This window comes from Myxocyprinus asiaticus, chromosome 27, assembly GCF_019703515.2.
Source record: "Myxocyprinus asiaticus isolate MX2 ecotype Aquarium Trade chromosome 27, UBuf_Myxa_2, whole genome shotgun sequence".
NCBI classification, from domain to species: Eukaryota; Metazoa; Chordata; class Actinopteri; order Cypriniformes; family Catostomidae; genus Myxocyprinus; species Myxocyprinus asiaticus.
In genome coordinates this window covers 44,555,635-44,568,431 of record NC_059370.1, presented here as the reverse complement: position 1 = coordinate 44,568,431, position 12,797 = coordinate 44,555,635, and the positions used below count along the sequence as shown (strand labels likewise).

At 36.9% G+C, this 12,797-nt stretch overlaps 1 protein-coding gene across 1 annotated transcript in view; it reads left to right on the top strand.

Annotated features, from left to right (window-relative positions):
* Window positions 1–12,797, top strand: part of LOC127417862 (uncharacterized) — a 197,992-nt gene that overhangs the window by 126,911 nt on the left and 58,284 nt on the right. Inside the window, exons 5-7 of the mRNA XM_051658098.1 lie at window positions 1,452–1,685; window positions 5,620–5,958; window positions 6,635–6,868. Of these exons, the coding sequence (XP_051514058.1) occupies window positions 1,452–1,685; window positions 5,620–5,958; window positions 6,635–6,868 (807 nt within the window). The remainder of the gene's footprint in view (window positions 1–1,451; window positions 1,686–5,619; window positions 5,959–6,634; window positions 6,869–12,797) is intronic.

The window sequence follows — 12,797 nt, the reverse complement described above, 5'->3', positions numbered from 1 at the left end:
TGACTCATCGGTTCTTCAGACACGTCCGAAAGAGTCGGTTCTCAGTTCAGTGTGTACTGTTGGAGTAACTGGAGCTCTGATAATAAGAAGAGTTGGCAAAAACCGGCATCATAGGATTATATATTCCGGGATATTGGCTCATTTCGAGTGGGAGTGACTGTCTTGTCTGAGTTTTGATTGAGTAACTTGTGGATCAGTGTTGACTCGAGCCGCGAACTGTTTCAGACGATTCAGTGAGATTTGGTGAACTGGTTCATCCAGTTCACTAAAAAGAACCAGTAAAAAAAGAACGATTCGTTCATGAACCGGACATCACTAGAGAGGATCTGTACACTTATTAAAACACACACAATTCTCTCAGTGTTTTTTGTTAAAATAATGTTCAGATGTTGATGATGTTGGTATATTTCAGTGTTTGTGTTTGTGTTCTTCAGGTGTGGAGATGTTCTGCAGGTTTAATCAGAAAGATCCCTGTTACGCAGCTCTGGGACACAAACTCTATCTGCAGATGGTGACGGATGCTCGAGATCAAGACCTGGAGTTATATAAGTGGATCGATAATGGGAAAGAGAAAGTTTTTAGAGTAAAGAATAAGAAAGAGAAGAAGAATGAAACACATGAGTCCATTAAAAACAGATCTGAGTTTATCTTTAATAACGGGACTCTGATTATAAACAGTGTGATCAGAACAGATTCAGGGACATACACATTAGAGCTCTATCACTCAAACGGCACACGGACACATGCTGTAAATCTTACAGTGATTGTTGAAGGTACAGTAAATCTCTCATCAGAATAATTACAGTCTCACTTTCTCCACAGATCTCACTCTTATTCACATAAAATAGTGTCATATTTGTGAGTTTTCATTCATGTAGTTCTCTGTGGAATGTTTGTACTCCATTGATTAAGACGATCTTCAAAATAAAATACTAGTGTACTGCTTACTATATACTGCACAGTGTACACTGTATTCTATTTAAACAAAAAATAGAATGTGAAACAGAATGCAATATTTCACGTTTCAAACAGTAGTACTGTACGCTACACTGTTGTCACATGACCTCACTATGTCACATGTTTAATTCAGCAAGTGACATCCAGTTATTATCTCAGAAAATAATTATAGTTATTTTGATATTTAATCCAGTTTTGTGTGAAAATGCCTTAACTCTTGTCTGATCAATTAATGATTCTAGAGAATGATCAAATCATGATTGATATTTCTCCTGACTGATTCATCAGAATGGAAATGAAATCTCAAGTCGAGATAATCGTATTGTTTCATTCTGCACATATTGACAAATGTAGCAGATCATCGGGGTTTTCATCATATAGAAAATTGTTCTGAAGAGAACACATAATGCACATTATAAAAATAGTTTGAGTAGTATAGATGTTATTCTGAACCTTGTGTTTGTCATGTGACTGTACTGTGTCCCTCCCTCCAGCTCCTATTGGCTCAGTGGAAGTGTCAATCAAATGCTGGTCCAGTGGGGAGAAGCGAGCGTCCTGCTCCTCTGAGGGGGATCAGCTCATCTTCATCTGGACTCTGAATGGACAAAAACTGGAGAATAGAAATAACACCATTCATCTGGATGAGGAAACTTCTGGAAACATCACCTGCACTGTGAACAACCACGTCAGTCAAGGACAGAACACCATTAGTGTAAACCGATGTCCTGGTGAGATCTATTAATGTCCACAGATTTATTAAAACAGCAACAGAAACAATAATGATGCAGGTTGACTGTCTTTAGTTTAATACTGTACATTACATGATGTCAGCAGTAAATTGTGTTGATGTGTTTTGTGTAAATGTGTTCAGAGAGAGAATGCTGCTGATTCTACAGTGATGTGTTATTACAGAAACAACTACTGCAAATGTGATTGTATTCATACACTGTTTGATCTTATTGAACATTTATATAGAAAAAAACTCCACAGTTACCACCATTTGTGGACTTTTCAGACGGTCCCTTACCACACCCTCCACAGTATTAGCATGTTTTAGAACAATATGTAGTCTTTTCAGATGGTCCCTTACCCACTGATGGCAAATTTTCCAACTTATATCAGTGTTAAATTGGCGAACTGGAACCATTTCACTGTGACGCCATCTGACCAGCTTATATACGGGACAAATCATGTCCCGTATTGATTCAGTACGGAACGCATAATTTTATCTTTAAATACAGGACGATCCCATATTTTATGGGATGGTTGGCAATCCTAGGTCCTCCATCCACACCTTGATTGATCTGGCTGTGTGGCATGAAGCATTGTCCTGCTGGAAAAACGAATTCTCAGAGTTGGGGAACATTGTCAGAGCAGAAGGAAGCTAATTTCCTTCCAGGATAACCTTGAACGTGGCTTGATTCATGCATCCTTCACAAAGACGAATCTGCCCGATTCCAGCCTTGCTGAAGCACCCTCAGATCATCAATGATCCTCCACCAAATTTCACAGTGGGTGCGAGACACTGTGGCTTGAAGGCTCTCCAGGTCTCCGTTAGACAACCAGCCAGGTCAATCAAGGTGTGGATGGAGGACAATCGGATCAACTTTATAAAATAAGACAGAAATGGTAATTTTACTGAAACACATACCTATAAATAGTAAAACCAGAGAAACTGATAATTTTGCAGTGGTCTCTTATTTTTTCCAGAGCTGTATATATATTGACATTTGGCAGGGAAATAAAATGACAGCGCAAAGTAACTCCAAGATTATTGCTTGTGCATCAGCATTAGATGCTGGAAATGTCCCGCCCCTTACTGAAACAGAAAATATGATTGGCAAGCAAATATCCAACCGCATCTGAAATGAAAGTTCTGATTGGTGGATCAATTTAGTCGGACTGTCTGTCTTGCCCGTGCCGTCAGTTGCACTCCCGTTGCTCTGTGCATGTGTAGAGAGGATTAGAAATGGGAAGTCCGATTCTTTTCCGTGAACTGGATCTTTCGGACAGTTCGTTTCAATAAACTGGTTCAAAAAAATGATTCAAAAGTTCGTTTACATCATCAGGCAGTGAATTCACTAATACGTCATGCTATTATCCCAGTGGATGAAAATACACGGTAGGGATGGGCGATACCACTTATTTTCTTTTGGATCCGATATCAAGTACTTTTAGTCCAATATCGCCGATATCGATACCAATACCGATACCTCTATTAAACAGAATTTCTACGAATTCTTTGGATAAAATGAGTAACTTAAATTATTACTTACATTTTTTTATATATTTATAGGCCTAAACAGAAAATTATTAGGCTGCTTTGTTTACCCTTTAAAAATGAATATAAGCCACATATAAAACCTCATAATTAACCATAGATAGGCTATTATTATATGGTTACTATTACTAAAACCAAGTTACTATATGGATACTACAGTAATGCTGTAGTAAAATCATGGTTAATTGTAGCAAAACTTTGGTTACTGCCAAAAAAAAAAAAAAAAAACATGGTTACTACAGTCGTGGTTACTAGTCATGGTTAATACAATATTACTACAGTAAATCCATGGGCAGTTTTCATGAGGGTATCATTTATTAACGAGGATTAAAGATCATTATCAATGTTTTAAAAACTCTGAATTTAAATAAACCTGTAAAAATTGTCACACAAGCCCATTATAAAACATGTCACATCTAGATTTGTCATTACTTAGTGTGAATAACTCCAGATGCTGTTTTTCTGTCATTACTTCAGGAAAGCACTGCTCCCTCTTTGAATGAGTGCTATGATTGAAAGGGTGAGCGCTGTCTGACTGCTAGTGTATTTTAGCATTTATATGCATCAAGATGAGCGGAAGAAAAAAATAATTCTGGTGCCATGCAACTATTCACTAATATAATTTTTTTTTTTCCACTTCAAAGCTTATGAGATGCATTAATACTCATGTTATCTAAATAATAATATCACTACTTAAAAATACTTCAGAATCGATGTTTTTATGTGAGGATGAATATTCTTGATTACCACATCAGTATCGGAAGTATTGATACTTTTGTATCGATCCACCCATCCCTAATACACGGTCAAAACACATTCAAATAAAGCCATGTGTAAGTGCATATAGCTGATTCACATTTTATTCAATTAAATAATAATAATAATAATAATCTTGGATAAGTTTCCTACATTCAAGTTTTTCAACTTAAGCACCAAAAAAGGCAATGATGTGAAAACGCGGATGTTTTAGCTACATGTCTGTGGCGCGGAGGAGCGTGGGGCCGGGCCGGAATGGTGCACGCCCGGACCCCAATCAGTCTGGTGAGGCAAGCGAGGGATAAAGGCGACCGGAGACGGCAGTTCGAGAGAGAGAGAGAACTACAGGCAGCTGCCCTTTTTTATTACGTTTATTATTAAACTTTATTTATATTGTCAAACCGGTTCTCGCCTCATCCTTTCCCTTTTAACCCCTTTACAATGTCTAAAGTATATAAAGTAAAAAAGTCTTCTTAATCAACTCAAATTTTCACAGAGACCATGAGAAACCATAAAGAAACTTACATTTCGCCCCCTCGTTCAAGTCATCAGTTTACGTATGCTCGTTATCAGCAGCTCATCGGTTCTCAGAGGACATGTCTGAGACACCGAGTCCGAACTGTTTTCAGTTCAGTGTACTGGTGACTATCGGTTCTTCAGACATCCGAGAGACGGTTCTCAGTTCAGTGTACTGATCGCAAGCTGTCAGAGACTCCGACTGTCAATGTAATGTTGACGGAATGTTTGTGACCAGATAATCATAAAAACATGAAATTATGTCACATATTTCCAGAATGTTTTATGTGTTATTATCCTATATGCTGCTCTGTACATGAGCTTTAATTTCGCCCCAAACACTTCATGTACATGCATGCTCAATTTCAGGCAGCAGCTCGAGATACTGTTCTCAGTTCAGTGTGTACTGTTGGAGTAACTGGAGCTCTGATAATAAGAAGAGTTGGTAAAAACCGGCATCATAGGATTATACTCCGGAATATTTCCATTTCGAGTGGGAGTGACTGTCTTGTCTGAGTTTTGATTGAGTAATTGTGGATCAGTGTTGACTCGATCCGCGAACTGTTTCAGATGATTCAGTGTGATTTGGTGAACTGGTTCATCCAGTGGCATTAGTAGATTGAAAAAGGTCCTGGTCAAAAGCCTACTCGTTGTTCTGGCGTCCGTACATATCATCACTTATTTTAGGTGGGCATACACAAAATCCTAAGGAAGATACTTTAGGTGGGCATACGGCGTATCCCTGCGTATGCCCTAGACTACACTACTGATTAGTGGAGTATTACAGTAATATGTGAGTGAAAGTGTGTTAGTGTTGAGTGTCTGTGTTTATGGTGAAGATTATTTGAGAGGAATGAACTGAGATCAGATCTTTTATTCAGATCAGATAAACTGTCTGTCTGAAATGTTTCTTCTGTACAACTTTAATTCTGTGAATATTTTTGTAATATGTGATTTCTTATATGAGTAAATGTGATATTAATTTATGATGAGAGTTATTTATAACCAGTAAGAGTCACACACATAATCCTTACAGTGTTTTTTGTTAAAATAATGTTCAGATGTTGATGATGTTGGTATATTTCAGTGTTTGTGTTTGTGTTCTTCAGGTGTGGAGATGTTCTGCAGGTTTAATCAGACAGATCCCTGTTACGCAGCTCTGGGACACAAACTCTATCTGCAGATGGTGACGGATGATCATTATCACGAGCTGAAGTTATATAAGTGGATCGATAATGAGAAAGAGATCATTTTTAAAGTAAAGAATAAGAAAGAGAAGAAGAATGAAACACATGAGTCCATTAGAAACAGATCTGAGTTTATCTTTAATAATGGGACTCTGATTATAAACAGTGTGATCAGAACAGATTCAGGGACATACACATTAGAGCTCTATAACTCAACCGGCTCACAGACACATGCTGTAAATCTTCCAGTGATTGTTGAAGGTACAGTAAATCTCTCATCAGAATAATTACAATCTCACTTTCTCCACAGATCTCACTCTTATTCACATAAAATAGTGTCATATTTGTGAGTTTTCATTCATGTAGTTCTCTGTGGAATGTTTGTACTCCATTGATTAAGACGATCTTCAAAATAAAATACTAGTGTACTGCTTACTATATACTGCACAGTGTACACTGTATTCTATTTAAACAAAAAATAGAATGTGAAACAGAATGTAATATTTCACGTTTCAAACAGTAGTACTGTACGCTACACTGTTGTCACATGACCTCACTGTCACATGTTTAATTCAGCAAGTGACATCCAGTTATTATCTCAGAAAATAATTATAGTTATTTTGATATTTAATCCAGTTTTGTGTGAAAATGCCTTAACTCTTGTCTGATCAATTAATGATTCTAGAGAATGATCAAATCATGATTGATATTTCTCCTGACTGATTCATCAGAATGGAAATGAAATCTCAAGTCGAGATAATCGTATTGTTTCATTCTGCACATACTGACAAATGTAGCAGATCATCAGGGTTTTCATCATATAGAAAATTGTTCAGAAGAGAACACATAATGCACATTATAAAAATAGTTTGAGTAGTATAGACGTTATTCTGAACCTTGTGTTTGTCATGTGACTGTACTGTGTCCCTCCCTCCAGCTCCTATTGGCTCAGTGGAAGTGTCAATCAAATGCTGGTCCAGTGGGGAGAAGCGAGCGTCCTGCTCCTCTGAGGGGGATCAGCTCATCTTCATCTGGACTCTGAATGGACAAAAATTGGAGGATGGAAATAACGGCATTCGTCTGGATGAGGAAACTTCTGGAAACATCACCTGCACTGTGAACAACCACGTCAGTCATGGACAGAACACCACTAGTGTAAACCGATGTCCTGGTGAGATCTATTAATGTCCACAGATTTATTAAAACAATAAACGCTCCAGCACTGTGAATGTTTACTAGTGTAAACCGATTTTATCTGAATTTATTCATTCATCATTTCAGAGACCACTTAGATAGATAAGTGACTGATTGATTGATTGATTGATTGATTGATTGTGTATCTTGTGTTTGTGTAGTTGAGCGTTTAGTGTCTGTGGTGTTTGTGGTGGTGTGGAGTTTGGAGTTGATGCTTCTGTTGACTCTGTTAGGAGGTTTTCACATCTACATCACATACTGCAGCACACACACATCAGGTGAGACACATTTATCATCATCATGATGCATTTCACATGCAAATATTAACAGAGTGAAGATGATGATAATGTGATGTTTTTAGGAAAGAAACAGGAAGAGGAAATCGCTCTATAGATCAAAACTGAGAATGACAAGATTTAGACAACGACATCAACACAGAACAGAAGATTCATGAGAGAAACAGCAGATTTCATCACAGATATGAGAAATCATGAAAATGTCTTGATTTTGTATCGACTTGAGACTCATTTTATTTTTGTGTTGAATGAACTATCTGTGTTTTATTTCATTATATTCATCTGCTTCTGTTCAGTCATGATGATTCACTTGTCAGAATGATTCCTCTGAATCAAATGTGGCAGTATCATCATGTTGTTTCCTTTTGGGTTTATTTTTCACACCATTTTAACTATATATCACATATTAGTCTTGTTGCTTTAATCTATCTGTTGGTTCATGTTTGTTAATATTTTGTCTTCATTTATAGTTTTGATATTTTATCTGTGTGATTTTGGAGAGTTTGGTGTTTTGTCTCATTTGATTATTTCATCTTCAGAATATATTTGCAGCGTTTGCAGAATATTAATAAACCATTGCTTCAGGATTAGTCAGTGTTTAAGTTGTAATGCTGAACACTTGGTTTTCATGAATTTGTCATTTTATTGCAAGTGAAACTTATTCTGAACTTTTTCATTAAAAAAGGTCTTGAACGAACACAAAGAGTGTGTGGAGACATCACTGATACATCTGAAAGATTATCATCCACTTCAAAATTATAATGCCTCCAAACTTATTTCAAACTTTTTTTATTATTTGTATGTAATTTTTTATTCAACCTAACAGCCATTGTAGCCAAGTACATTCAAAATGTCAAAACGTTAAAATATTGTCAAAAATTTTGACTATCCGATTAAGTTATGACATCTCTTAGTAGATCAGGTGGGCACTGGATTAACTTGTCACTGAAAAGGCATTTGATATGGTAGAATGGGATCATCTTTTTAAGATTTTGGAAATATATGGGTTCAGGAATACTTTTATTGGTTGGATTAAGTTATTTTATAGACACCCGATAGCGGCGGTACAAATGAATGGATTAATTTCAGATTATTTTACTCTGGATAGGGACACCCGGCAGGGTTGCCCTCTTTCCCCATTATTGTTCTGTCTTGACCTGGAACCATTAGCAGCCGCGATAAGAAAGGAGGATGATTTTCCAGGGGTGATTGCGGGAGGTGTGGCGCATAAGCTTTTGCTTTATGTAGATTATATTTTATTATTCGTCTCTGACCCCACTAGATCTATGCCTTGCCTCCACAGAATTATTAATTCCTTTTCTAAGTTCTCAGGATACAGAGTTAATTGGTCTAAATCCGAAGCTTTGGCTCTGACAGTGTACTGCCCAGTAACGGCTTTCCAGCCGGGTGCCTTCCAGTGGCCCAAACAGGGCATTAAATATTTGGCTATTTTATTACCAGCAAATTTTTGTGATTTAGTTAGTTAATTTTGACCCTTTAATAAAGAGGTTTTTGAGCGATGTGGGCAGGTGGGCTTCCATGCATTTATCTATGATTGGGAAGGATCATTTTATTAAAATGAATTGTTTCAAAAAATTCAACTACCTGCTACAATATCTCCCTATAGATGTCCCCCTCTCTTATTTCAAGCAATTTGATAGCATAGCGAAGTCCTTCATTTGGAATGGTAAATGCCCCAGATTACATTTCAGTAAATTACATAGGCAGAATGACAAAGGTGGGCTAGGCCTACATAAGATTTTGTTTTATTATTATGCATTCGTTCTCAGACATTTGGCTCATTGGTCGCTTCCACCTGAGAGAGCTCCTCCCTGGTTTTGTATTGAACAGGAAGTTCTTGCCCCTATTTCGTCATTGCAAAGCCTTTCTATCAAACTAACCGGAGAAGTTAAGTTACACCCCGTTATCTCATATTTGCACGTGGTATGGACAAAAGTGTCCAGAGTGTTTAATTCGAACATTTATTTAAATGTTGCTTCAAGCATATGGCTGAACCCCAAATTATGTATTAACAAGTCCCCTTTCTGCTGGTCAGAGTGGATTGTGAGGGAGTTTAATACGGTCGGTGACCTATATGAGAGCGGAGTGTTGAGATCCTTTGAAAACATGGTTCAACATTTTGGGATCCTCAGGTCTCAATTCTTTAGGTATTTACAGTTGCACCACCTGTCCATGCTATTTTTGGGAGTAGCATACATCCCCCAAAGCGGCAGATACTCTGGGAGTGGTGATTACTGGTTTTGGAAAAAGGTCATGAGGCATCAGTGTATTACTCCCTGCTAATTCAGAGTCTGGGGGACGGAGCTTCAACTTCTATCAAGAGATTATGGGAGAAAGATTTACGCTTGGTATTGGAGGAGGGAGTGTAGGCTAGGATTCTAAAAAACATCAAGTCTTCATCTATAGATGCAAGGGTGCGCCTTATGCAATTCAAGATTTTACACAGATTCTATTAGACCCCCTCTAGATTGTATAGGCTTGGTCTTAAAGACACACCCACCTGCTGGCGATGCCAATCACAAGATGGGGACACAACCCATGTTTTTTGGTGGTGTGTTAAGATACAAGAATTTTGGTTGAGGGTTCAGAGTTTTATGTGTGATGTATTGGGCACTCAAATTTCATTTTGCCCCAAATGAATATTCTGGGGGAAAGTTTATGATTTCATGTGGTTTGATTCTGCATTTTCTGTTGTGTCTATTTGATTTTCTGCATGGAATCAATAAAAATTATTAAAATTGTATTTTTATTTTTTTTATTTTTATTATTGATCATTTGATTAGGCATTAAAAACATTAAACATCCATTGTAATATTAATGTTACTTATAATTCCAGTATCTATTACCAGAAAAATATTCATGTAAGAAATTAATATAAATCCATACAATTAAATAAAAATGTAAAATAATCCATGTGCAGGCCTGTATTGTTGAGTGTAGGATGTAGGGGAATAAGGCCTTGACATCAGCCTGTTGGAGGTACTCCACCATATTAGCGCTAATCTATAAAAAGAGAGACAGAAAGCAAAGGAAAAAGGTAAAGAAAGATATCATCCCCAAATGTTAGCAATTTAGCAGTCATCAGAAATAAAAACATGAAGCATGGTTTATAAATGTGCTAAATCTGTGCAATAACAGGTTGAACTTTGCACCAGTTTGTGATTTTTCACACAAGCGTTTGCCTGACTGATGGAAAACCCAGACTTTATACATTATTGAATGTCTCATAATTTCTTTTTATTCATTCATAGTTACCTTATTGTTTACGAGCATCCTAAGACTTCAGTTTTTAAACTCACCTCAAGCATCCCAAGACGTTCAACGAATGCTCTTTAATACTTTCAGCAATGAATGAAGCAATGGCCACAATTTGTTTCTTCTGAAAACTCAAATACATGTTTTTATTTTTACCGTTCATGCACACCAACGCTTTTTAATTGGAGGTCACAGCTCTGCATGATGCTTGCGTTGAGTGGTGTGTTGAAGTCCTGAAGCCCATGACACGAGTGATGTAAAATGGCCTTTATGTCTACAAAGTCTCCGCCGACGCTCGTGTCCGGTTTAGACAAGGGGCTCTATTTTCGTAAGTGTGCAAAGCGCAGCGCTACATGCAACGACCGTGCGCAACGTCTTATCAAATTTTCTTGAGAGCACTAATTCTAATCGCAATTTTTGTGCCACCACAAAGCATAAGTGGCCGTGGGTGGGAGTGTTTGTGCTGTCTGTGGGTGTATGCGCACAAACTGTGGGTGTATTGTATGTTAATGTAGTGGTAATGCAAAGCACAGTTCGCTATTTTCCTGAGAAATAGGTTGTTGCGCTAAGACGTTTGAAGACCTCAGCGCAATGTTTAAACTTAGTTCCTACATTTGCAGTTTGGAGATTCCACCAGCAGGTGGTAATAAAGTTCATGTCCAAACTTTGATTGTCAGGGACATAATTTGATGTTCTACTTTATTTTCAGAGTTCTGTGTGTCTTATATGAAAAAAAAAAAAGAGATTTGTGTTAAACTATCTATAGGTCATGGTTTATTTTTCAATTATTATTATTTTGTTTAAATTTACAATTGTATTTATGGTCTAATTTGTAAGTCTAAATGTATTTTTCCACCTGTTGTCGAGGAGTGATTTTAAGTCACTGCAAAAGGTGCCGGAGGAAGAAGATGGAGAGAGTAAAATATTTGGAATTGGTATATGATTTTTTGACCACTTCCTTATTTTAATTATATTTTTGTTTCGTTTGAAGTGTAATTTCAATTTAGAAATATTTGTGATTTATTTTTATCGTGTTTTAATAAATTAATTTATTTGATCAAAATCGACCGGTAGAAGTGAAGTGCGTGCCGATTCAATCACTGTTAATACTAGCCATGATTTGTGTGTCAGAAGATGAATATGATGAATAATACTTAAATTCTCTGTAATGTAACATACATCCAAATCCTGATGAGAATCACATTTTTCATGTGTATAAAATGAGTGTGTCACTGTCATAGAAATATGACTGACAGTCATCAAGGACACATTTTAATGCACAAAAGAACGTAATTTTCAATTCTACTAATTCATTGCTTACAGTCCATTTACACTACCAACTTGTTATGAATGTGCTGTCTTTGTTTATATTGCTGGTGCTTGAGGGAATAAACTATACTATAGGATGCAGACGGTGGAATAATAACTGGAGAAAACCTCAGAATTAAATTACACTTAATCCAGCCCATTTGCTCTGTGTGTGTGCGATTTCGCCAAACCTACATGCGCCTAGACTTAGCACATGCTTGCACGAAAAAAACTACATTTCATGGCCATGCTCACTGACTTTGCGCTTATGACTTAAAGCATAGCGCTACACTTAATGCTAGCGCTCTTAAATTAGGGCCCAAGGTGTTATGTTATAGGCTATGAATAAACTAAATGAATCACATTGGTGATCTATTTTGGATTCAGACTGGTAAATTTTGCCTGAATGCGATGATTGCATAACTCAAAATTCAGAAAAAGTGAATCACAAGCTTATTAACAATCCAGTGGGCATTATAGGCTAGCAAAGCCGACACTGCATGGCGTCTAATAACAGTTATGTCATAAGAGCTGTCCTGTTCTTATTATGAAATGGTATCTTTGCATTTTCTAGTAAACAGTAATTATTTGAATAGATAAAAACACTGATACAACCCTTATTTCACCAAATTAATCCACCAGTTTGTCCGCGCTGAGAACCGCTCACTCCTGAAGATGACCCAAAAAGAAAAAAAAGGGTCCCTTTTTACTATAAATCTACACATTTGACCATCCCAGAACAGTAGGTGGCGATATGCACAAAGAATGCGAATCACCAAAAAACAAAAGAAGAATGTTGTTGTGAAAGTGAAAGTGGAGATTTATAGTAAAAAAGCACTTAAATATTGATCTGTTTCTCACCCACACCTATCATATCGCTTCAGAAGACATGGATTAAACCACTGAAGTCCCTCTTTTATTCTGCCTTTATGTGCTTTTTGGAGATTCAAAGTTCTGGTCACCATTCACTTGCATTGTATAGACCTATAGAGCTCAAATATTCTTATAAAAATCTTCATTTGTGTT